The following is a 27,488-nucleotide window of genomic DNA, read 5'->3' on the forward strand; positions in this document are numbered from 1 at the left end:
TTCAAATTTTCAAGATATTATTTTTTACATGAGAAGTTCTCTGCTGTAGAATCCACCAACCTTGAACATTAGGGATAATCATGACCCACTTGATTATGATATTACCACCTCATCAGACATACCCAGATGTACGGTTTCATTTATTGCATTCTGTATTAAGGTCAGTAACTAGTATCCTAACTTATTAACAGGAAAAACAAAAGCAGGGTGATGAAATATCCTATATCTACAGGCTTTGGTAGCTTTCCACTGTTGAAGCAGTTTTGTGCTTCATAAATCAAGTTGTATATTTAACCAATTCAGGTTAATATGTATCAGGGAGCACAGCAGAAAGGGCTGGCATTCTGGCAACCCTTTATTCAGCCCTTGAGTTTCAGCTATTCAGTACGCCACATTTCAGCCCATGCTGAGGCTCATCCTGCTGTCATCCGGCTTGCAGAAAGCTGCAGTATTATGAAAGAGCCAAGGCAACAAGGCAGACACACAAGCTCTTTTCTGTTATGTCATGTGAAGTTTTGTTTAGCGCAGACAGGAATTAAACTGGCAAATTAGAGTAATTTAATAGAGCAGAATACAAGGGTAAAACACACGACCGCCCGCATTCCATTTATGTGCTACATAGCACTGCCTCTATTAACTTCAAATTATCTCCTTTTATGGACTCTGAGCTTTTTGTATTTTTCACAGCTGTAACTGGACAATGGGTTAAATACCCGGAAGAGCTTGGGAATGTTTTCTCTGCAGCCAACACAGAGGGCAGTCGCTGAACTCGCTGCCTCTATCAAACAGGAAATTGTACTTTGGGTGCATCTGATACACACCATCACCTTTGGGAGGTCACAGTTTGTTCCCCTGGCTCACCCCAGCATGCAGGGAACAGGAAGCTCTGAGACTGCTGTTTCCACCTTGTTATTCTAGCACAGTAAGGATACTCCCCAAATTGATATGCTTGTATTTCAAAAAAGGTTGGTGAGAATTTTGTTGCTTGCACATGCATATTCCATCTTCCACTTTCCCATAAGCCAAAAGCAGACTGAAAAATTGCACAGAAGTATCCCCACAGCTTTTCAAAATCAAAAAGTCCTGGCCGTCAGACAGAAACATGCACGCTAGTACAAGCCCACAGGACAAATAAACAGGACAAAGACCTCTTTCTGCATCTTTACCATGGAAGAACGGAAACAGGGCCCAGTCAGGCTTGCTGAGCAGACACAGCTGCCATGCTGGGTGATCCTCATCTCTCATTTCCAGTGCTGAGGAGGAGATGAGGAAAGGACGTGCCCCTCTCCCCCTTGTTTCTACATCTGATACCATCAGTGATGCCAGATTGCTAAGAATCCTTTACATTCACAACAGTGGAGCTGAGTGACAGTGAGCAAGCAGCATAGACAACCCCCTGACTGAGTGCATCTACAAAAAAGCCTGAGGAAAGCAGCAAAGACCCGGGCCTGCACAAAGGCGGCTTATTTTCAATTCCCATCAGCTGGAGCCATCTCTCACCTACAAAAGCAATTCCACAGGCACTACTGCATCCTCTATGTTTTAACTTTCTCTGCAGTCCTTTCATCTCAGTACAAAGAGGGACTCAAGCTACAGAGGTGAGGGGGTCCAGCGAAGCAAAGCACTCATTTGCATGTAACTCAGCCCACTCAGGGCTCAGTCTTCTCAGAGGTTTAGAAGCAGCTGTTCTTCAAAAGACCTGGCTTCTGTCAAATTCCTGGCAGGCCCAAACATATTGCTTCTCCATGTGAGGAGGCCTATGCAAGATTCAGTTTGGACCTGAGTTTATAAAAAGACTTCATCAACCAAGTGCCTGAAAATTGATGCTCTAATGTCTCTTTGACCTACTTTGTATGTACAGTAAATAACTAGAAACAAGGTTGATGCTTCCTCCTTGCAGTACACACCTGCTTAAGCACAACCAAATGGGCCAGGATGCAGCCACAGACCCCAGGTAAGCACTAGTGGGCTTACAGCCTTCTCTCAGGAACAGGCTCTGACCAGAGGCTGCTGTGCAGTGTGGGACTCACAGCCCCTGAAAGCAACCTTTGCCACCTCTTTATGGTGTAATCACAGCTGGGAAGCCAGACAACCCCACAGCAAGTCCATAAACTTCTCCGGCTGCACTTAAAATGGGTTCATTGACAGCTAGGGATGCATGGCCACAGGAATCACAGAGCATTGCAGTGAATCTCCCCATCCTCTGCTTCTGTGGTTAGCGGTTTTTTTACTTGGCTTTCTCTAATACGGTAGATAATCCATCTATAGCACAGGGACTTAAAAGCCTCACAAAAGCACATACAGCTTCCTGAAAAACAGCTGGAAGCATTCATGTGTTGCTAATTCCATAGTACTAGGAAGACACAGGTTGAGGTATATGTAATACAGAAGTCATAATCTTGGCATCTATTTCCTATTAATTGCAACTAAAACCGCTCTACCGTGAAAATGAGATAGACTTGCTAACAGAAGTGTATGCTGACGCACATGGCAGGCACCCCAGACTTCTGAAGAAATAAAGCCCAGCCCTTAACACATACATACACACACAGGCATCTCTACTGCCGGGAAATTACGAACAGAAAACTAGAAGCACAGAAGCTAAAGGCTTAAAGACCTAATAACACAGATCTGCAGCTTGAATCCAAGGATGTAAACATATTTAGGGTGAGAACAAGATTGGCATTATGTTGGCATTACTTCATTTTAGAACTGTTGCTTAATCTGTATATCTAATTCTCCACATAAAGCTTGACTTTGTGCTAAATAAGAAATGCCTTTACACTCCACCAGCAGGCTCTGTCCATTCTACGAAAAAGTGAACATCCATTTATTTCATCTAAAGGTCAAAAGTGAAATGCCTTTGGGAGATCCCATGCAACCTTAAAATAAAAGTCGCATTCCTAAATTCCGAACTATCTAGAATGCAACACAATGTCATTATTATTCTTCTGAAATTGTAAAACAATTATTCATTTATATTAAAAGCAAAACTCTTTAAAAGAAAAGGTCCTAAAACCAATGAAATGCCAACAGAGAGAATCTTAAATCTTGATGTTCAAAAAGCATAACTTCTTTCCTTGCAGTTTTATGCATTATGGAAGTCGTGACACCCATAAACATTTAAAAGACGTGTGATGCAATTCTAATATTTGCTTGATTTGAGTTACAAGAAAACAGTCCTCATACAGTAGTAGTCGAAGCAGCCACACCCATCACTCCTCATTTTTTCCCACCAATATTACTATACCATCTGCATGTGCTGTGATACCCACCTGTAATTATTCATCAATATTTACTGATCAGATTTAGCAAAATATGAACACAGAACTCCAGTGCAGTATGAACTTTTGGCTGCTGGATTTCTTTTGGATTTCTTCTTCATTTCGTAGTCTTAACATAGCTTTAAATCCAATCAACGTTTAAGATCTAACCTAAAACTCACTAAACCCCAGGAAACTTACCAGTCTTCATATGCTTTGAAACTATTCCATCTAACTGCTGTAGAACACCTGTTATAATATTATACTTAGCTCTCATGTTTATCCCCTCCTACTGTATTTCCACTATTAAAAGACTAAAAATTACTTATTTCTTTTTGTTTTAAGAGCTATATAGAATTACATCACACTGCTCATCCAGATTGACATTGTCCAATCACTTATTTGGGAAAGGCATACAACAATATTTTTTGGATAACTAAGACTACTATAACTATTTTGGTTTGAATTTGGTATAGAGAATTTGGGGGAAAAAAAATCACCATAAACTTTGCATTTTTAATACAACTGTAATGCACACCAACTTTGCAATTAGCTTCAAGGAGCTAACTGCCATCCAGGATACAGCAGAGGCTACCTGCTACCAACAGCACATGAATGGCATCATGCTTAAACTTTTCATGAAGCCAATGCAGATTTTCTGAGAGATATTATCTACATAGATCTCTCTGAAAGTAATGCCTTCTACTTATTTCCATGGAAATGTCAACCAATAGTACACAGGTCTCTCTGAAAGTAACACTCAATACAAAGAGCATAACAATGTTTGATAGAGGAAATTCTCAGCTACGAAGAACTGTTTTTTTGTTAGCCAGTAGTCACCACCACTAGCGCTGCATTTTCACTAGCTATGAACAAGAGCCTGCATGTCGTGCTTATAAAATCTGAACCAGCAGAGACGACCCACTGTTTCACAGTTGCTATGACAGTGCCATTGCTAGGAAAATGTTTCCACATGGTTCATATTTTATCTGCCTAAAATGATGGAAGTGAGAAGGCATCAAATCTGGACTACATGGTGGGTGTGGTAGGACAGTCCAGCCAAGATTGGCAGTGTGCCCCATGGTCTTCAAACTGGTATGGATCCTGGTGTTACTGTGTTACAAGAGAAAGGTTGTCTTCTACCCTGGACTGACTCCAGGAATTTGAGCCTTCAGCTTAGTTGGTGTCATGATGTACTGGTCAGAGTTGATGGTTTGTCTGGGTTCCAGGAAATCCAGAAGGATCACCTTTTCCTATACCAAAAGACAGTGCACATCACTATACCCCTTACAGGCTACACCTTGAACTTCTTCTTTTATGAGAGTACACATATCGCCACTCCACTGGGTTTTCATTTCGACTCTGGCTCATTGTGTTGACATGACATCTCATCACTGGTAATGATGCAATTAATGAAACTGTCACCTTCAGCCTCAGACTGGTTCATTATATACTGACAAACTTGCATACAGTGCTCTTTCTGCTCCTCTGTGAGCATTTGTGGGAATCGCCTGGTGCAAACTTTGCAATATTTCAGTGTTGTCACCATGGTTTCTAGTGCACTGAAACAGACATTCAGCTCCATATACAGTTCCCTGGTTGTAATTTGATGATTTGCATAGAGGAGCTGATCAAGATACTCTTCACTTCATGGTGTGACAGCTGTGCATGGCTATCCAGCACATGATTTGCCTTTCACATCACTGTTACCACTGTTGAAACACACCACCCACCATCTCACTGTGCACACATTTACTGTTTGCTCTCCAGAAGCGTTCACCAAATGTCAATGAATGTCAGTGGGTGCCATTTTATCCACACGGAGGAATCTAATGACAGCCCTTTACTTCACACACACTTCCATGACAGACACCAATGTGTCAGACACCATTGTGCCCCTGTGCTGCCATCTGTCACACAGCAACAAAATGGTACAGAATATTGGTGAGAAGGTTCAACCTCTACTGCCATATCACCAGCATCCACCTCTGACATCATGGGTCAACATAATAAAATGGGAGGCATTATTTTCAGAGCAGCCCTCATAATTAGAAACATGCTTAGGAGAACTTTAAGTTTTACACATTACTGGCAATGCATAATTTTCTATTACCACAGCTAATTCGAGACAGGTTACAAAAACCTGTGTCTGCCTAAATGAAGCCTATAAATAAGTGTTACAGTTCTACCATTACTTCATCTGAATTCACAGATCTTATCATTCTCCAGCTGCTTCCATAAAACTTTTAGGTAGTTTGAAAAGTTCATATTCATGAGATGCAAAGCAGGTTCACAAAAAGGTCTTGCAGCATCCGACCTTTCCCTTCCCTCATGGCAATGGTAAACACCAGACAGGACAGCTATAAAAACAACACAGAAGCCCGCTGAAGCAAGGACTGATTGAACAATTTCCAGGGAAAAAAAGAAACACGATTATTCCATCAATTCTTTCCATGTTTTCAGACATACAAGCTGTGTCTGGCAATAGTCCAACAGAAAGACAGGAACACCAAAAGAGGAGCACAAAGCACTGATGTTGGAATGGATACATCAAACAGATTAAGCAGCTTGTAAACTGGGGGCTGCTTGCTCATCAGCAGTTAAATGGCAAAATACTTGTGTACTTACAATGTTAACAACAAAGCCTGTAGTTTACTGCACACACCTTTCTTACTAAAGCAAAACTAGTAGCACTGGAAATATATGTAAGGTTGACTGGCTTCACATGAATAGGGACGGGTAAGACTAAAAAATCACACTGACGAACAGATAATGTAAAAGGAAAATAATCAAAGCAACCAAAGGAAAGACTGTGGGCTGAAAAACTGAGAAGAATAATCTAAATTAGAGTGCAGATTCTTACAGTAACAAGATAATGGTGTGGGTAACAGCAAAAGGAATTTTCATTTCACCAGTGCTTTCAGTGAGCAACTAGGAAGCCTTTGAGAAAGGATTGTAAATACCACACCTTCTTCCCTCTAGAGAAAATACTTGGATAACAAAGTAGCAGGGAACCAACACCTCTCATCACAAATCTCTGAGGTGAAGCTACATTTCTCAGACTTATTTTCTTGAAATAGTCAAAACAGAAACATAATGACATTTTTCTTTGTTCCTTCAATTCTCTTTGCTCTTTTCATTGTTTCCAAAGCATTTAGATTTACAATCTTCTCCTTCCAAGGTTAAGTAAGTCAGGAAATGCAAAATTACAGTCTTGCAGAAAAGCTCCTTATAAGCCCTCCTCTCAGCAGAGGGTTACTGTCTTTCAAAAAGCTCGCTTGGTTTCCTTGTACAGGCTAAATTCCTGCAGTTACTATTACTCCAGAGCAGCCCAAGTCCTCTACATCAGCCTGCTCTATTCAAGCTAGCAACACCGTCTCTCTCGAAAACACAGAACTGTAAAGACGGTTCCTGCTGAAGGCAGCTGAGTGGAGTACTGGGGAGAAGGACTGTGTCTCCTCCTTATAACTATGAGTTCTCCAGGCAAGAGTTTGAAACACCACTTTGGCTCACAACTGAACTGAATGAAACAGGCGACTGCAGCTACACACTGCCACCCCTCCTTGAATCTAGGCTGATTTTCTAGAGATAACTGTGACAACAGGATATTCTTTAAATATCCTCCCTGGAGGAACATGTATTCATATTATTTTAGCATACAGACAGAACTAACGGAGAATTACATTTGGCTGCATATCACATAAATATATTTAATGACCACTGCTGTTCCAAACTCAGAGACAAGGGTGGAAGCATGACTGCAGTTTTGGGAAGCCAGCTAAAAGCCCACTCCAACTCTCCTCCAGCCTGAGCCCTGGTATGAAACCACACCTCGAGGCTGCAGTTAGCACCTGTCACACCATACAAACCCCGACACTGCGGCTCACTTGAGGTAATAGTGATAGAGTGATTTAGTCTTTGCAAATATATTTAAAGTAGGTGAGGTGTTCAGGTGGCCAGCAGAAACTGCGAGTAATGGAGAGAATGAAGAACAGAAGCAGTCTGTCCTACTTCTTAAAATAGATCTACATAACTTTCTAAACAAAAACATAGATAAGAGTTACTAAACTTGCGGTAAGATACAGAACCACAGAATATTCTGAGTTGGAAGAGACCCACATGGATCGAGTCCAACTCCTGGCTTCACAAAGGACGACCCAACATTCAAATCCTATGTCTGAGAGCGTAGACCAATTGCCCCTTGAACGCTGGCAGCTTGGGGCCGTGCCCACTGCCCTCTGGTGCAGCCCCTCTCCCTCACCCCCAGCTGCCCCTCCCCTGACAGCTCCACGCCGTTCCCTCAGGCCCTGTCGATATCACAGAGAACAGAGCTCAGCGCTGCTCCTCCGCTCCCTGTGAGGAGCTGCAGCCGCCATGAGGCCTCCCCTCAGCTCCCCTGCTCTGCGCTGAGCACACCGAGGGGCCTCAGCTGCTCCTCATATGTCTTAGCTTCTAAACCCTTCGCCATTTTCCTAGCCCTCTTTTGGATGCTCTCTAATAGCTTTATGTTCAAATCTGCACCCAGTGCTGGAGGTGAGGCCGCGCACACAGAGCAGAGCGGAACAACCCCTTCCCTTCCCCAGTGGCAGTGCTGTATATGTGTTTATACATATATATATGTATACATATATATCACAGTTCCCGTGCACTCCAGTCAGTATTACTATTCTCAATCCCATGCTACAAACCCTGTCATGTCAGCTGCTGGTGTGTACATCAAGCATCACCAAGAGACAAAGTGCTACAGTATACAGATGTGCCTGTTTTGGAAGCAGTTGGATCACTTTTCCCTACAAGGTCAGGGCTTTAGGACCGAAAGAATAGCTCTACTGTTTGCTGTCCAGCTGAGAACAGCCTAGATTCCCTCTTGTCCAACTCTGTAAAATTAATCATAAAGAACTGGATCACTCTCCTCCTACTTCCAATTAGAACTGGGAGAAGAGGTGCTTTTTCTTCTTCAGACAAGTTGGCAAATATCATCAGGCATGTAGGTTTAAAGCTATTCTGTTAAATTATTTTTGTTTTCTTCCACTACATTTGAATATCCACTACTGGATATTCAAATTCAAATCTAATGCCTTCACACACCCAAATAATCCCATGAATACTTCTCTTTTCTTGTAGGAAAAAAAAGAAAAATGACTTTTATGTTTTAGGGTCCAAAGCAGAAACAACTAAGTTGGGAATTAATTTGTTCTCGAAGAGGATCACAAAGAAGTAGCTAAAATAAAGCTTCAGCTGGAAATCCACAGCTAATCCTGTGTGATATCTTGAATTCTCTGTTAAAATTCCCCTTGATCGTGTATTTTTTTCCCATTCACATGTTTAGTCTTTTTAAATAAAGTTTTTGTCTCTGCAGTTGCTGTAGAAACACTTAAAAATGAGAACAGCAAAGGCGAGTGCAGCAAAGTGGTAGAAAACCCAAAGTTACATGGTAAACAATGGGTGTGAGTAGAAAGATTTTGGAGGTATGCATGTAACTTTTATTCCTGAAGCTGATCATACCAAAAAATTAATCATCAAACTTGATATAATTAGTTTTTATTATGTCTTTTCAGGCTTTGTATAATACCTACAACAGCAGATTTGTGTCCCATTTTGAGTATCATGAAGTTCTGTTACTCTTACTTTGCTTTTGGGAAAGTGAGATACAGGGAAGTAAGAACAGACTGTGGGATAATAGGGAATTGACTTCTCTAAAGCATAAAGACAGCCACAGGTGTATGGATACTGGATGCTGGCTGTAGCATCCTCCTTGCATCAGCAACAAAATGACATCATCTTTGGGCAGATCCTTCAAGACAGGTTGTATTACTTAAACCTGCTGGCAATTGGGTTTGTAGCTGGGGGAGCATTGGGCTGTGTGACAATATGAGAATAACTAGGAGGCAATGATCAGACAGAAGTAACAGACCTCTAGAGTTGTGGGGCGTGGTCCAGAAGCATAAACTATCTGTTTCTCAAATGGACATTCTCCCCTTGGACAGGATGCAATGTCAATAGATAACTTCATACCTTAAAAGGTTTAATGAGGCTACAGAACAGACTAGAAAAATAAAAACTTAGACTGTGCAGCATGCAAGTTCTTAATTTAGCCTCAAAGAATAAAAAGGTGATTTTTGTTTTTACCTACACTGACTTTATTGTCATTGGAAATGACAATTAGAAGTTCCAAGTTCATTGGAACTTCTAATTCTTCCTGGATTATCCATCTAGATCCATGGTCCTGACTTAGATGTGAAACATTTCCACAAGCTTCGAAGGCACTGGGAGAGGGACTAAGAGGGAATCACACAGATATCTGCTTAACAGAATAAAGTTCTATTTACACTAAGCACAATATCTCTCAATCTTAAGAATTTAGCAGTGCTGGATATGATTGCATGAAGATAAGTATAAAGTACTTTTGACTACTATATCAAATATTGAAGGGGTTCTGTGAAGAGGTACTTCTGCTAGTAGGCATCACTGATATGTGAATAAAATATGTTAAAAAAAAAAGAAACACAAAAGAGAGAAAGTATCAGTGTCATTAGTTTGTAAACAACAACAAAAAAAGAAACTTTCAGAATCAAGGATGTGCACAGGTACTTCATTCAATAACAAACACAAAAGAGATGCTTCTGGTGAAAAATATCTTAGTGAAGAAATATTATATGCCAACATATAGGTGTGACTGTGGATGCACCACAGGACTAATACAGACTGCAGTGCACAGGCATTCTGCCTGGCTGGTATTGCAGGTTCCAAAATGAAGTTGTTTATTCGTACTATTTATAACTGTAGAAGGAATTCCGATAACAGTACAGTGATAACATTTTTATTATTGCTGTAGCAATTACTTTACTGCCTATTCTGAGAATAATACATAATATAAATTTCTTCTCATTTTTTTTCTAAGGAATTTTCCTTTCTAGGATTTCTAAATAAGGCCTGAGAAAACAAAGCCATAAAAAGAAAGGGGATCTTTTATTCTGAAGCATTTCAGGATTTTCTTCCCCCAGATATGTGCATTTATGCATTCCACAGGGTTTCTATACAACATAATCTCTATTAGCTGCTCATAGTTCTTTAAGAAGAAATAGTACATCAGCTGGGCACAGCCACATAACTTTATGGGTTTCAGTCAGCATCCCATTCTTATTCCCATTTCTTTGAGAACAGCTCTGGATTAACAAGATCTGCTGTAGTGGTCCATTCCACTGTTCACTTAGCAGTCAGAAATATTAAAATGAACACTATAGAAAAGCTGTTCCCTTGTATACAGTCAATAACATTTTGAAAGATGTCTCTACTGACGTGTCTTTATTGTTAAAAAAATACACAAACATCTCTTTGATTACGCAGCTTAGAGCTAATTTCTCTTCATCACTACCTAGCTAGCTCCTCACCTGTCAATGCACCCAGTGATCTTTAATGGTCTCCTGACATTAGATCACGGCATGTATTTTCACTTCCTATGTACTGATTAAATTTTTAGGAAGCCATCAGCCAATCACCACTAAATTCTGATATCTAAATAAACACACACAAAAAAAAAGAAAATGGTGACTGATATAATCCTTGAATTTAAGTCTACAGAACAGGGTAACACCAGCAGTAAGGGAACAGTAAAAGCAACCCGATCAGTCTCTTTTTCTCCTCTCAGGAAATCTGCTGAAACCAAATAATCTTCAAACAGCCAAAACGATGGAACTCCTCTGTACTCTAGTGACAGAGCTGGGCCATGCTCCTGCTTCAACATGCAGCTGCCTGTGGCCGTCACGAGGCAAATGGTGCTGCAGCTTCACCTCCAAGTCTTCACACAGGAGGAAGCAGGAAAGGAAAAACTGGTGATGCTTCCAGCCTGGCCAGTGTGAGGAGAAGACAAAAAGTTGGCTACCTTGGGGACACAACACACCTGGTGGACATCTCAGGGTGGCAACTGTTCTCGCTGAGCCAATGTTTTGTGAAATATTTCTCTGCCTAGCTGCTATCGCAGCATTTTGCCACAATGGGCAAAATTTCTTGACTCTTTGACAGCCCATCCTTTCACCTCTCCAAATACGCACATGCACATAACCAGTTTAAAGACTCTACAGATCAGGCTTTTTCATGACAGACCCAATTCTACACTTAAGAAAATGATCACTAGATAATTCCAGCAGCCAATCAAATCTTGAAGCTTCAAAATACTATTTTGAAGTACCAAATCTAATCAGATGACTGAGCAGACAACTGCTCCATCACTCATCTCACTTGACATCAGGTTGTCAGAGAGAAGCATGTAGAGCTGGCCATCACCAGTGATGAATATGACACTGGTTAATCGTAAAGATACATCATAATTCTGTCTTTAGTACACCATGATTCAGATTTAAAAAATGCTCTATTGGCAGCTTCAGTTTAAGGCTATAAATCTAAGAATAGGAATTCTGCTCTTCACACTCTCCAACACAGAAAATAATAATTACGAGAAACAGATCACTAAATTATGAATCCATTTTTAACTAGCTTTGCTGTAACCAAGCTATACATTTTAAGTAAAACTCTAAAACTTCATTAGTCATCTTCAGACACAGAAAAACTCATAAGATGCTTATGTTTTAAATGCATCACATTATTCAGCTCTTTTTAGCAATGCCACATGCATGTGAAACTTCACCAAGAACTAGTTTTCTATCTTTATGGCTGATTTTATATGAATTATGTATCCTCAGATTTAGAACCGTGAAATAATTTTCTAGACAGCTGAACCACATTTACTAGAAATTTAGAGGCATTATTGCAAACAATACAAGACATGACATAACCACATATGCACCTCCCCGTATCATTTTCCTACATTTCATTTGGACAGTTTCAATACACACTGTGCCATGTGCAGACCTGTTCCATGTAATCGTGCATTAGTATTGCGATGACAGAAAACATCCCAGCTAGCACAAAGGGCAAAAATCCAGCACTTCTCACGTTTTGGTTATAAAACCTTTAGACTTCAACCTATTCCAATCAATGCAGATTTACAAAGGCAAAGAATTACTTATGGGCTCTATAGACCAGCTAAAATCTTCCTCATCTTTGACCTATGCAGTTTTCTGGCTCTGCCCTGCCAAAATCATCTTCTTTGGCTTTTTTGATATGCAAGTAAAAAATTATTCCATGCCCTTAGCAACTTCAGCTATGCTAAAGGTTAATTCAATGGAAGGTGAAATCATTAGCATCACAGCCAGGCTACCAGCTGTCTCATGGGTGACCACACTGAGCTTTTCTATGCTCATGAAACTTCCAGTTCATTCCAGATCACAAGCTCTTTCCCAACCAGACACACCATTCCTGGAAAATGCATCAAAATCAGCATTCACCATTTGTCTGACCAGTGTGAACCAGAGCACATTTTCAAAGGCATGTCCCCAGAAGATGGATATGTTTTTCTGCATGATTTGAATGATTTTGGCATTCTCAAGGGTACGAGCCGAGACATTTTTTAACCCAAAGACGTTAGGCATTAGTGCAGCATTTGCTATAACACCAAGTTCCATAATGGGAAGTAAATTTTAAAATAGCAGTAGACAGTCACAGACAGTAAAATTATGTCACATAAGAATTAACGTCACCAGAACCCACACATGAGCCTTTTCCCAGTGGGATATGCCAGCAATGGTCAGAAGAACTTCATCCAGTCAGGGACAGCCAGCTGGGGACCCTGCAGCTGGTGGCACCGCCCTGGAGCCAGACTCTGCTCCCACAGCTGATCTCCAGCCTGATCAAAACAAAGTCTGTGGCCATAGCACTTAGTCCTTCCCATTTCCCTTTTTTTTTTTCCCCGTTCTTTTTTGTTTTGTTTTAATTCCAGTTCTTGACAATCTTTTCTGACCCCTGGCTTCTGGGAGGTTTTTTACCCTGGTTTCTTCTCTGGCCCACTGGGATCAGTCACGCAGCCTTAACTCCTCACAATTACTGTAGTTTTTTAACACAGGATAAGAACACATACTTGCCAGGATAAATTTAAGCATTTTATTTTCTTCTCACTTTCATTTTTACCTCTTGCTATTCCCCAGTTTTCTCTAAATATTTCCATGTTGATTTAAAAAATGCAGTAATTAACAAATATGCCGTTAATACACTTCTGCTAAAAAATAAATAAAAATAATAAAAAGGTAGTTTCAGTTAAAAAAAATAAATTACTCAAAGTATTTACATAATTTTAGTCTTCCTTGCCTGTTCTTGCCAACTCTTAAAAACACATATGTTTGAGCACCTACAACTAAAATGTCTTCTAGTTTTGGTCCTGAATACTGCTTGCAGAGGCCTCCTAACTTTATGGCAGCCAAAATTACTCTTTTTTTACTCTACTAGCAGATAACTGACTTGCCATTTCCATAAAAGGGACAGAGCTTCAAGCCCAGTATGAAAATTTCTGGAATGTTTGAGTCAACCTCGCTTAGCTTATTTTTCCCTTAATATGTTCAGCATGAATACAAACCATTAATTTTTCTTCATACTTTTGTTTTAATTTGTTAAGGCCCCATAAGTCCATGTCAGTGTATTTTTTCAGACTTATTTGGGTTTCATTACAATCTTAGAATTAGTTTAAATGCTTTTAGATTATCAAGTATTTCAACAGAAGTCTTCAGTAGACTAGATGTTCTCTTCCACTAGGTAAACAAGTGGACTAGCAAGACCAAAAGGCTCAGAATACACAGTCAGCGCATAGCTATCCAGTGAAAGTGGGCTAATTTGTTTTATCCCTTAGCTACAAGTGAAACATCATCTGAAGAAATACACGGCAAAATAAATAATTTTTAAAAAGTCATTGTCATTCTGTCATCTGAATTAGAAGATATCCATCGACTAAACCACACAGAAATGCCCTATCAGGTTCATGCCCCAGTGAAAAGGCAACATCCTCATACAGAAGAAGATGTACAAGATATACCTTGGCTAGAAAGCTGGGTTATTTTTCTGGTGAAACCACAAAGCTTCCACGTAGCCAGAGAGATGATTATTGATAATATGATGATATTGATAATATCAATATCATATGATATGATATTGATAATTGATAATATGATTATGATGATAATTCCCCATCAGCTGGGAAAGAAACAGGGACAGAGAAAAAGCTAGACACTTGTTTTTTCAGAGGTGGTAGAGGAGATGCAATGTTAGCTACCCCAGGTCATTTTCTTCTAGCAAATGCAAGCGAACATCACTAGACTTCTGGCAGCTTTGAAAGAAGTTCAGTATCCAGAACTAATTTGTGGTTTTCATCATATCTCAACTCAGAGATGAAATACGGTATCTCAAAACCCAAACTTTCCAGCACATGTCTTCTGTCATCTCTTTAACAACTGGATAGAGGTCTCCACTGCAGTGACTTTACCTAAAACTTTACCTAAAATTGTATGTCTGCTTCCATGCTGTAGAGATTGAAATATTCTTCAAGAAGATACAAATAATTCTGTTTTACAGATAGGATAATTGATATTTTGTGCCATCCTTTGTCTGTAAAAGGCTGTTAGCTCTTCTAATTGCAAAAGATCCAACCCACCAGGCTTTTAATTAAAATATTCTAGTTGATCCTACTAATCCTTGTCTATTAAATTAATCATTGTATTTATTTCATAACTTTGATCATTTATTCCGCCAGCTCCCGCTCAGCCATCTTGAAAACCTTCGTCTCACAAATGCCATGTTTGTCACCATTACTAGCAGATGAAAGCCACAATAGGATGAAAGAAAATGAATTACAACTTTGCAATGTGTTTACTCGGTACACTTGACAGCACTTTGTGTTTTATGCACTACATTGTTTTGCTGATAATGCACACCCTTCCTCAGACCCTGCAAGGGGCTGACTGCCAGCAGAAGCAGCGCTGAAGGTGAAGGCAGCAGGAACGTGCACAGAGAGAAATGGCAGAGGAAAGGAGGGGAACAGAGGATGTTTAGTTCTTCTCTTGGATGGACCCACCCAAGAAAACCCAACCTACATAATATTGCACAAAACAAGATAACTTAAAAACACAGCTACACTCACTATGAATTAGTTTGTCACAAGGTCATAAAATCTTATGCCACTTATTTCAGAAAGTATATGTAGACAGGATCCTTTATAAGGATCCTATATACATGAAGACAAATGAAAGAAAAAAAATAAAAGTAAAAAAAAAAAAAAAGAAGAAGAAGAAGAAAGAAGAAAGAAAAAATCCATCTCTTTTCTGGTCTCCCCTGGCTTCTCTCATTTCATCTTTAGTCATGCCTTTTCTATTAAAGTTGTAAGGCACTCTGTACAAAAATAAATAAATAAATGAACCGCAACTACTTCTGTGGGCTGGAAGGCCAGGCTGACTCATCTCCATCTCCATCCAAGTGGATTCCCAGTCTGCAGCTTCCCACAGCACCTGTTGCTTGCTGCACATAGCAGCACCTTGGACAAGTAATAATGCATCAATGCTACAAAAACAAACAAACAAACAAACAAAAAATATAATATCCTGGATCAGTAGTATTTCCTACCGTCATCACACAACCACGTAGTCTCAAAAGATTTAAGATCACCTTAAGGCTTGCTGTGGGTTTTACCCATGTTGGAGATGCAATTGAGGCAGACAAAATGGGATGCAGGCTGTGAGATATGTACTATAACACACCCAGTTGAGATACTGGATTGATCAAAGCAGTAAAAAGTGAGTCTAGTGCAGAATGGAGTATAGCAGAAATAGAAGAGACTGGAAGCAAAGGTGCTTTTAAATACACACTTCTGCACTTCTCTTTTTTCGTGTTAGAAAGTTTATCCAAGCTCCACTCTCTGCAAGATAATATCTCAGAGATAAATTAAGCTTAAATAGTCATCTTTTTCATCCTAGAAATATTTATTCAACTCCGCTTACTTGTATACGTGTATATTCCTGAAAACTAAATAGAAACTTAAAGCTGAAATGGACACTTCTTTTTCTGATCAAATCTTAGGATCATCCTTTACCTGTTTATACATACCAGAGAGCAACAGCAGGCAGAGGGGTTTTCTGTTATCTATTTATATTCTTTATGAAGTACAGCTTTGCCTTTTTCTTTACTGCAACTCACTTCAGATTAGAATGACACAATTACATTAACTCATATATATATTGACAGTATTTTAATTTGGTCCCTATTGTATGTCCACGTTGTCCAAGACATTGCTATATAAAGACTTATGGGCTAATGCCATATCCTTTTTCGATGTATTAAATTACCAAGAATATTTCTAGCCAGTCACAACTCAGAGAAGTCAAAATTTATTTTCCCACAAACATTGCTGCATTGTAAAAGGGCTCCATATGTTTAGTTGCTCCTTATCTGTACTGGTTGCTGTTTTGGTCATTATAGCCCATGCCCAAATCTCCCCCTCTGACCAAATTTTGCAAAGTGCTATATGCTTTTGTAATGGGAAAGTCAACAGAAATTCTGGGAAGGGAGCACTACGTAGCTGTTAAACACTGATGAAGTCAATTTATTCTCATGTTGAGGTTGTTGAATCTTCCTTTGTTTAGTCTAGTTCTATAAAAAGAACAATATTCATAAGCATATCCCTAGAGATGATTACTGACATTTTAAACAATTGTCTTGGCTGCCTGCAACAGCTATCCTACATTTCCTTACGTGATCATGGCAACTGACAGTATATACATCCAGCATAACCTCAGATGCAATATAACCTAACTTCATCCCAGGATTATGTAAGCTAAGCAGATGAACGGTGATGAAATCCTGCACTATTTCAGAAAATATTTAGCACAGAAGCGAGAACCATGCTACTTGGGATGCTGGTCCTGAAGTGCACTTGCAGATGCTGACACTGAGCAGCTGGCTGCAGGAATGGGGCTGATGAAGATGAGTCACAGGAGGCAATCTGGGCCACAGCCTGCTCAGCTGGCAGGGCTCAAACACCACCAGCAGTGACCAGGGGTTCATCAGTTCTCCCACCTCTAGGGCAAGTGCAGCTCCTGTCACCACAAGGCTACAGACTACACTAGGAATCACAGGGGAAGGGGAGAAGATATCCCTACCTCCTGGCCACCATCCTATGCATGCTCTCATGTACCCCAGGTCTCACACCCCTTCCTACAAGTTAACTGAACTAAAATTTGTCAAAGTTTGTTAGATGTGCTCTTAGTGATGATAAAACCACTCCTTGAGAGTCGTTAGGATCAAGGATGTTAAACGGCCTAGAGGGACAGGTGAACTATGTTTCTCAGCACCAAAAGCAGTCTCAACCCTAAGCATACACAGCAGCAGAAGGCAGGTGCCCAGCCTAGCCTGATTTTACTGGCAAAGGCACACCCACATGTACCTCCGCCAGTCATGCAACCTTCTTTAGTCACTTCTTTTACCTGCCTTTGGTTTACCTGCCCTGTACTTCTTCACCTCAATAAACCGTTTTCTGAAAAAACAGAACAGAAATATCAACCAGACTAGTTGGGAGCAATAGTTTCTTGGTTAGATTTTTGTGCTTTTGGCCTAGAATTATGCGTGTCACACAACTGAGGGCATGGAGCAGAGCAGGCCTGGCTCAGCCAGCACTGGGCACGTACCGCAGGCAGGGCCTACATGGGGCCGAGGGTCTCCTGGCCTCCTGCTGGCACCCAGCCCACCTCTGGTCAGAGTGATCTGCCCTGGTGTTCAAACACAGCCAGAAGATCTTGCTTCATTTTGGAAAACACACAGAATGCGTTTGTAGTGGTGCGGAGAGGGTATCAAGACACGAAAGCGGGATTTCCATGACATTGTCATCTCTCAACCAAGCAGTATGAATGTTAGGAAACAGACTTTCTCCAAAGGAAATGGCAGCTCGAAGAGTGTCAGAAATGAGAGCCCCCGCAGAGATCCATCAAAACAACTTTCTTCTGTAACCACCACATAACAGTAGCCTCTCAGCCCAACCTGAAAATACTGTAATTTGGTGCCCTGTCTTCTCTACTCTCCTTTCAATTTGAAAATGAACCTCCTGAGAAAAAATACAAAACAGCACAAAAACACAAACTGGCTATAATTAATATTTCAATTATAATTGATCAACACCTAATACACAAGCCAGTGCCACACATGGGTGCACTTTATAGTGCCATATTACTCCCTGGCAAGGTCCCTGCCCTGCACTAGGCATGTGATCCTTGCAGCAGCCGGCTCTACGCTGGCTTTGCTGCGCCAAATGCCTCCATGGAGCAGTCCTTCCAGATCTCCTTCTATGTATTTAATCATGAATATGTCAGCAATAAAAAAAATGTTTTACTGTCGGCCCTGTTACTATGCAGAACCCCTACACACAACAGTGCACAAGCTGCTTCTGTTATGTCTGCCTTCACAGATGAGACCTCAAGTCCCAGCCAGTCACTCGCTAGTCACAGGCTAGCAGCTAGCTGCTCCTGCAGCACCATGATGGGAACATATGAAGAAACATTTCTACATGTGAAGGTGACCAAGCACTGGGACAGGTTGCACAGAGAAGTTATGCAGTCTACATTTGTGGAGATGCTCACAACTCCACACAACACGGCCCTAAGCAGCCTGCTTAGGGGTTGGATGAGATGTTCTCCAAGGTGCCTTCAGTCTCAGTTACTCTGTGAAAAAGGCCACAGTACAGGCATGATAAGAAAGTACCTGCACAAATATGATTATTTCTTAAGCTAGCTGACACAAAATATTTGGGGGCAGGAATCAACCAGCATCTCATTTTTGTAAGGGAACAAGAGCTGCTTCATTGAGCCTATCACAACCAGTACCGCATGCAACCTTGCCTTACCACGCAGCCCCTCTTGAACACTGCTCACATGTAAACAGGGCAAGCGAGCAGCAGGAGCACATTTGTCTGGGGACAACACAAGGCTGGGTCAGCACTCCGAAAGCAGAAGGAGGATCTGTCAGGTGGGCAGTAGCTAGCTGTGTTTGGCTGAAAGCTTGTCTATAGCAGCAGAGCTGCAAGGAGCTCGGCTTCCTTGACATACTTGGGTGGTGGCACTGACTGGGAACAATCCGCAGCCAGTGTAACAACAGAAAAAGCTAAGTGTGTGCTAACTCCATAATGTAACTAACAGCTCCAGGTTACCTTAAGGGTTACTGAATTTAATACAACAGCTTATCTGGCGTACATGAGACAATTCAAAACCATTTTCTTCGGAGCTGCTAGTGAAGACCTGAGATGGTATAAATGACATTAAAGTTTCCATCCTTTTTGATGTGCACATCTTCCTTACAGTGCTCTGTCTCTGACAGCCGTGGTTTACCCAATGACTTTGTGAACTGCACAAGGTGGGAACGTGTGTCACTGATAGACACTTATACCTCAAGTAGTACCAAACTCAGAATTGAAATGTGAATGACTTACCTCAAAAGATTTTCATTAATTAAAATTACTTATATCCCAAAAGGATGACAATTTAACACCAGATGAGGGGTGAGTCATCCAAAAAGGTGCATCACTAAGGGATTTACTGCCACTACAGTGAGCTTGATAATATCAGCAACAGGAGTTCAGCACGCTTCTTACTTCAGCTGATCCAAGGCACAGATACCATCCCCATGGTCACACAGGGAAAGGAATTCAATACAGGACTTACTTTCAGCAGAAAAAAAGTTTAAAACGACCCTCTCTGGTACATCCTTCACTGCTTGAAGTTCCAGATCTTACATTTAAAGCAGGAAATGTGACAGAAATCCATCTGCCCTCATCCAGGCAAGTTTTCTGCCCCCCTAAACTTCACTATTACAGCATCAATCTGCCCAACGCAAGAAACCAGAGACATGGAAAGATGCCCTAATTCACACCGCGACGTCAACTGCCTGCCGACGGTGCGAGGAACTGCACAAATACTTCGGGAGTACCAGGAAACGGTCCTTTAACTTAAAGACAGCGGGTAGCCGGTATCTCGGGGATAAAATGAGCTCCCTTAGCAAGACGTTCAGGCTCCCTGCACACTTTCGATTTTACATGTCTGTGGCCGAATCTCTCTCTGTCGGGAAAGGTGCCAAAGCTGAACTTAATCATTAACATCAGAATCCTTTCTTTGGCCTCCAGTCGGCTGCCCATCACGGGGCTTAAAAGGCAGCGAGCACAACGCTTTGAATTCATGCGGCCAAACCCTTCTTGTTTTCCTTTTTCTCCTACAAAAGCTGAACTTTTAGCTTTGTTTTGCTTCGTTTTCCCTCGGAGGTGCACTCGCAGCCCAAAGTCCCGCCTGGCACGGCTTCCCCTCCCCTCCCAACCGGGGGTGCTGCCCGAGGACCCGGACCCAGCGGGGCGGTCGGAGCCCCACGCGCGGCTCCGCTGCGAGGCAGAGCCCACCTGGCCGCACCGTTCCCCTCTTGCATGGGCGCAGCGGAGGGACGGGAGCGCGCTGCTCCCTCCCCACGCGCGTCCCCCGTCCCGTCCCGCGCCCGGGGCACCCCCCGCGTACTCACCGCGGCGGACACGGCGCTGAGCTCGGCGCTCAGCAGCAGCCCGAAGCCCAGCCAACGCCACATGTTACCGCGCACCGCGCTGCTCCGTCGGTCCCTGGGCGGCGGGGCGCCGGCGGCTCAGCGCGGCGTGGGGGCTCCTCGGGGCCGGTCCCACATGCACGCCTCTCCCCTCCGTGCCGGCCGCGGCGCCTGCAATGCCTCGGGGCCGTGCGACTGGCCTCGCCGCAACCGATGGGCGGCGGCAGCCCCCTCCTCCCCGCGGGCGGGCGGGCGGGGACCCTGGGAGAGTGCAACGGCGCGCTCCCTCTACGCCGGCCGCGATTCCTATTCCTCTTCCTCCCGCCGCGGGTGGGTGCGGGGGGGGGAGGGGGAGCGGGGGGAGGCGCGGCTCTCCCACGCCCCGCACCGCCGCGACCGCCTGGGAGGGCACGGAGCGCCGCGGGCTGCGGTGCGGAGCGGGTACGGAGGGGCCGGGGGCGCGGGCTCCGCCGTCCCGTGACTGCGGAGGGGCCGCTCCCCGCGCCCGGCGCTACACGCGGGCTGTGCTGGGCTCTGCTTCGCAGGGGCGGCCGCGCGGAGCCAGAGAGCCCTGAGCCGAGCCCCCCGGCTGGGAAGGAGCCGACATGGACCTTTCACCGCTTCCCGGCGCGCGTGTTTCTGTTTGTCAGTAAGTAACTGCGCTCGGCGAGCTCCTGGAAGCAACTTTTTTAAAGCCGTATTCACCTCTTGCTGCGGGATTTATCACGTGCGTGTGTTGTGCTCGCTTTGACCAGCACTGAGTTTGTCCACCTCTCCCGCAGGGACGTGGGGCTTCTGCTGGTGCTGCTGGAGGTCGTGCTGTCGGCCGGCAGAGTCGATGCCGTAAGTACCGCGCACTGGGGATGGCTTTTACCTGGGAGGTGGAAGGCGAGGGCGGTTTCCTTGGTACCTGCGAGCGGGGAGCCGCGTTTCCCTTTGCCAGATGGCTTATCTGTCATGCCATATAAAGAAACAACCAACAAATCATGTCTGCAAGCCTTACAGATTGCTGCCTTCAGCGAGGTGACGTTTAGCAGGGAAGCGCGGGGCTTCTCTGTCAGGTAGCTTGAGGGATTCCACGGTTACTTTTGCTCGGATGGCTAATTTGTTACAGAGAGCGATTAGAAGCAAACCCCGAGACGTCTTCATTTTCATGAGAAGAGCACCGAGGCAGGTGGGCGGGACAGAAATGCAGCGCTACAGATAGCAGAGCGCTGAGGGATGTGAACCTGCAGGTGGAATGTGCTTAATCCTGTACAGACCTCATTTGAGGACCGAGAATTTGGAGACACGGCTTCGTTGTACGAGTGAGAAGCGTGTTTATAAATAAACCGTCATTTATATTAAGGGACGTTTAGACTGGATATAAGGAAGAAGTATTTTACAGTAAGGATAGTGAGGCGCTGGCACAGGTTGCCCACAGAGGTGGTGGATGCCCCATCCCTGGAGACACTCAAGGTCAGGCTGGACAGAGCTCTGAGCACTGATCCAGCTGTGGGTGTCTCTGTTCATTGCAGGGAGGTTGGACTAGATGGCCTTTAACAGTCCCTCCAAACTCAAACAATTCTATGATTCTTAAGTCTAAAAATAAAAAAGAAGCTTAATGCTGTAATAGGTGATTGACTGTGAGTATCTGCTTGAGACGTTGATGTAAGCAGAAGGTATTTTAGCTTTTCGTCGTTGTCATGAGGGTTTGAAAGAAGTGGAGGAGTTTGCATATGCCCGTCCCAGTGCTTGGTGAGTTCACTGGGGTGATCTTCCTTATTGTGAGTAGGCTTAGGATCAGGCCTGGCTGCTGCAGGCCGGGAGATCACAGAGGCTTGGCTTGTGTCTGTCAGTCACCAGGATGGGGTGGTGCTTCCTGACCACATGCTAGCATAAATTGAACCTCAGTTATGTTTTTTTAAGAGCTATCCTACTTATATTTTAATCCCCCTCTGGAGCTTTTACCCCTTTTTTATGTGGTTACATGTCTGCAGTGAAATGGGTTGGGGTCAAAATTAAACCATCTTTAAGGTCTCCTCTAAGCTAGGCCAATCTATGATTCTGTGGCATAATGCATGAAGAATTGGGAAATACCAGAGGTTTTGCAGCTAGCAGTGTGGCACAGCATACAGGTTTCACACACAAGCTGCAGCTGGCCCTTAGGTCTGCGCTGGGCTGTTGGTGTCTGTATACTGTTGGATACTGAGGTGCATCATTCCCATTGTGGCAAAGCGAATGTTGGTGGGCAGCTCTCACAGTCCCACAGGAAAGGCACTGAGTGAGGAACTCGAGTGTCACGTGCTGATTTTCCTTGCCATGATCTTTTGGTGGAATCATCCTTCTGTTGAATTGTGCGTAGTGAATGACGGTATTGCCACATGGAGCAGGCTGATGACAGTGCAAGCATTTTAGGCCAGGGAACGAAATCACTGGGATTAGCTGATATAAAAAGGCATCATTTGTGGTACACCTCTTCTTTGTGAAGGTGTGCTGCAGAATGCATGGTGTGATACCTGAGCTTTAGCCATAGCACAGACTCATATATCTTTGTGTTCTGGCTTGTAGGCTGCAGGGTTAGTGTAGAGGGATACAGGGGTGATACATGAGCTACCTCCTCAAGTTAGTGGATGCAGTCTGGCCATTGCTGCTTAAATCTCTACAAAATATTCTCCCTTTTATGGTAGTTGGGTGTCCTGTGTGGAGATCCATTTTCCCTGATTTAACATCTTTAAGGTGGCAGCAGTGTGGAAGATGAAGCGCTGCTGTGCATACGAGCGATGAAGTATGGTCATCTTTCCATAAGAAATTAGAGCAGCATTGCTACCAAAATACTTACCCTATGTCTTGCTCGTACGCCACTCTGTTTAACCAGCACAGATCTTTTTGTAGTCACATGCTAAGCTGAGCTGGGAAATTATTGGTTTAAACTAACCAGTCCTCAAAAAGAGAAGAGTGGGGAGAGCTAACTTTGGATCAGATCCCCACACACAGTCATGGAAGCTTGGGTTGGCTTTGCTAAGAGAAGCAGCTGGGGGACAGAACAGGGGGTTGCTCGCTCCTTCAGCCTCAGCCCTGCTGAATGTATTTGCAGTGTGACAGAGCAGGCTTGCGTGGAAAGCAGCAACAGCACCTGAAGAATTGTGGGTGGGTGGCTGGCAGTTGTATGGAGGACTCCTTTTGTGCATAAGGATTGTGATTGAGGAGAAGGCTTGAATCCCAAGTTTTCTGTACGTCAGGAAAACCCCCATTTTCTTCATACTGCCATCATGTTTGTCACATTGATCTGTTACAGTTTGTTACACAAATTAACATGTGAATGGTATGAAGACTTTTATTAGCCTGGGTTTAAAAAAAAATGCTATGAATTATTAAAGTCTGCAGGACCAGATCAAAAATCATTGTTCTGCCTGTAATGAGACAAGCAGAGCAGCTGAGTTTGGTAGCCACGTATATGAATGAGTTCCAGTTGCTGGGGATAAACATTGCTGAATGAGTGAAATTATATATGTGAAGACACTGCAGTGAGATTAAGGAGAAAGCCAACAAGGAAGGACAGATCAAAAGGGGAACCCACAGCATTTGACTGGGCATCTTTCTGGCAGACTGTTGTAGCTGCTAGGGGATGGATGTTTCTGAGCGGAGAAGAAAGAGGATATTTAGAATAGCTAAGGACTGAGGCAGAAGAAATGGTGGCTTTGGTGTGAGGAGGGAATGGCAGCTTCTGGCTCAGAGTGCTAAGGAAGAGGAATCTCTGGATGGAAATACTGGGAGAAGTAGCCAAATGGAGTGGATAAGGCTCCAGTTATCTTCTGTACTCTTTGGCATACACTGGCTGGCAATGTTAAAGGCCTTGAATAACTTTGGAACCTTTTTACATTGTAGATTTAGATGTTCATCTGTCTTAAATAAATTGTATTCACTACCCCAAATTTAGCCACATTCACAGATTTCTTCTTCCTTTCCCTCCCTGCAAGTGTACTACATCCAAAATATGGTTCTTTCTTTTTCTTCTCAGAGAATATACCTTCTGATAAAGCTGATTTTTTTTTTTACTGTCCTCTTTCCCAAAACACACTTCTATCTAAGTAGTTTTGTAATGTTTCATTACCTTATTAGTGCCCCATTAATATATTATTCAGACTGCTCCTAATGAAAATTACTTTTTTTAAAGCTATATGCTGGTGAGAGCAATAGAATCCCAAAGTTAAGAGAAAGTTAGAATAACATATGCAAAAATAGCTGTAAGTAACTAATCATAACTGTCATGTATTTAAAAAAAAAACATGTATTGATGTATAGAGAGATTTATACAGAAAGAAAATAGACTCAAAGTAGTGAATGAAATAAGATTCTATTGATTTCTGTGACATTGTAACAGGATGTATTAGGCAGAATGGCATCCAAGAGGGAAAAGCAGCAATCCCTAATAAGAATAGATAGAACTAATAGTACTGTGTACGCCTTTCTACTGATTTTATAGTGAAATGAGATAATTAGCACAAGTTAATGCTCTAAATTATACATCAGTGCTCTACAGCTATCACATACCCAGGTTTTCCCAGATGTGTCCTGTTTCTTTCTATCTCAAAAAAAATTGTCTGATGGAAGCAGGAGGACTATTTATGTTGACCCAGGATTTCCAGGCTGAAGGAAGTTAGGGTGGGGCAATCACTCAGCCTGCCCTCCTGGGCATGTCCGCTGTGAACGCATGCACTAAGATTCACTTCATAAAATATGTAATATAGTAAATGTATAAAAGTAACAAAACTTATTTTAATGTTTAATTTATTATTATAATTAAAACATACCGTTTTGTTGTTCTCTTTTTCATAAAAACTAGTGGTTTTTTTGATGCTGACGCATCAGCCTCAGGTCCGATGGCAGTGGTTGCAATTCTCAGTGAGCTGTCCAGGTGTTCATCAGAGATTTTTGCTGAAACACATCCTATACTTCATCCTTGAGAACAGGTGTTCACAAATGTATGTACTGCAGAAAGTGATTACGTGAATAGGGTGGGACTGTGAAGTAAGGGAAATTTCTCTCTGCTAAGAGAGGGCTTATTGAAGTCTGCTAAAGACAGATGATCAAATTTTTGATTGCAAGTCTATACATTCCATTTGAAAATTCACAGGTAATATCAACTGAGAATGGAGTGGCAAATAAACAAAAAAATTGGTAATTATTTGGCAATCTTGAAGCCTGTTCTCAAATTCGTTTATCGCATCAGAAAGCACAGCTGCGTATTTTACACTGTTCACAGGACTCTGTTTACCCAGCATATCAAAATCCATAAACTTCTTTGCCATCACTTGAGCTGGCACCGCACTGCCTCCTTTGCCCTGGTTTCAGGGCACTGATGTTCTGTTGGTGCTGAGGGGCCTGGCTGGGCCACTCTGTGGGGCAGAGCCACCGCCATGATGACATGGGGCAGGGGGAGGCCACTGCACGAGCTGTGGGCCACAGGTCGGACATGCCTGGAGTAGTTAATCTGACATACCAACTTCTGTGCCTACGCACTACTTGTGAAATAACTCCATCTAGGAGATCTCCCAAAGAGAAACGTGGCAATCCTGTTTCAGAACATCATTTCAGCACTACAGTGAGGTGATTTTGGATGATTCTGTTGCTTACAAACAAATTTTGTTTATGTCTGCTTAACTGAGGGCGGTTTGGCTCATCTTTCTTTGACTAACAGTGGTGTATGATAAGAAAATTGGACAGAATAATGATATGTGGAGAAAAAAAGAGATTTGGAGTGTCATCATAGTATATCTGATCACTTTATTCACCATTTCTTTGAACACTGAAAGAGTAACTGGGTAGTTTTTTAAGGACTCTTTCTATGTTCAGTCACAAATATGTGTAGAAGGGGCAGTTCTACCAAAGAACTGGGAGGAGTCCTGAGCAAAGGAGGTGGTGTGCAGGCAGCTGCAGAGCCCCTCGCTTCCACTGACACCATCGTGCCTGGATCTGGCAGTGGTGTCACCATCCTGAGTGTCAGTGTGCATCATTCTGCAGACAGGCAGCAGGATGGCTGCCCAAATGAGATTTTTGTGTTTTTTTTCTGTTATCAGAAGATTTCACCTGTCAGCATCTATACGATGTCAGGCAGACTAACACTCTCTGCAAGTATTATGTATATGGAAATAGAGTCTTGTTCTATAGCTATAAATTCCCTACTTCTGGTCCTTTCTTTCTCATACGCTGTCTGCTCCACTCATCAATAAGATAGCTTCCTTAAATATCCCTCTCCCTGCTATTTCCCAAATGCTTTCCTGAAATTCTTTCTTACTGTCATGTCTATGAAACCAGTACTCAACCCAATTTCTTATGAATTAATCGTTCTTCGTAGGCAGATTTAAGAACTATTTCTACTATGTCTGTGTAGATTACATTAGACAATTCTTTATATGCAGGTGTATACAAACACTGGTTCAAGTTATTCATTCAAGAACTAGAGACATCAAAAGAACTAGTGACACCAAAAGCAACATATAGTGTCTCTCTGGAGTTCGCAATGAGAAGAAGGTTCTTGTGTACGTCTCTCTGTTCTGTTATCCCTCAGTGGAGAGCCGCACATACATCCATTGCTCATTTTTTCTTATGAGTAGGTAGAGGCATGCTCGAGCGATGTCTGCAATTATATATTCAGTGTGATTCTATTTTTTAGATTTATTATAAATGGGATGTGATATAGTCACGCTGCACTGCATTTCATAGAAGAGGCAGTTTTATCAGCTTCCCATGTTTCTCAGAGGTTCAAGTGTTGACACTGAGAGACAAGAATCCTGTCACGGTATGTTA

At 42.6% G+C, this 27,488-nt stretch overlaps 2 protein-coding genes across 9 annotated transcripts in view; one reads left to right on the forward strand and one right to left on the reverse strand.

The window, feature by feature from the left end:
* COL4A1 (collagen type IV alpha 1 chain) overlaps nt 1–21,863 on the reverse strand; it is a 113,196-nt gene extending 91,333 nt beyond the window's left edge. The window contains exons 1-2 of one of the 2 annotated variants that reach the window (XM_046904336.1): nt 21,703–21,863; nt 21,405–21,573 (exon numbers count right to left, since the gene is read on the reverse strand). Coding sequence is in view for 1 of the 2 variants with exons in the window: in NM_001162399.4 (NP_001155871.2) it covers nt 20,682–20,744 (63 nt within the window). In the remaining variant the exon portion in view is untranslated. Of the gene's footprint in view, nt 1–20,681; nt 20,875–21,404; nt 21,574–21,702 lie in introns of those variants that run through there. The other variant, NM_001162399.4, reaches the window with a different exon arrangement.
* Nucleotides 20,963–27,488, forward strand: part of COL4A2 (collagen type IV alpha 2 chain) — a 142,110-nt gene continuing 135,584 nt past the window's right edge. For 3 of the 7 annotated variants that reach the window (XM_046941167.1, XM_046941168.1, XM_046941165.1), the window contains exons 1-2: nt 21,102–21,348; nt 21,482–21,542. Coding sequence is in view for 3 of the 7 variants with exons in the window: in XM_015277855.4 (XP_015133341.3) it covers nt 21,305–21,348; nt 21,482–21,542 (105 nt within the window). In the remaining 4 variants the exon portion in view is untranslated. Of the gene's footprint in view, nt 21,030–21,101; nt 21,349–21,477; nt 21,543–27,488 lie in introns of those variants that run through there. The other 4 variants (XM_015277855.4, XM_015277856.4, NM_001162390.2 and 1 more) reach the window with 4 other exon arrangements.

The sequence above is a fragment of the Gallus gallus genome, chromosome 1 (genome assembly GCF_016699485.2).
Source record: "Gallus gallus isolate bGalGal1 chromosome 1, bGalGal1.mat.broiler.GRCg7b, whole genome shotgun sequence".
Classification (NCBI taxonomy): Eukaryota; Metazoa; Chordata; class Aves; order Galliformes; family Phasianidae; genus Gallus; species Gallus gallus.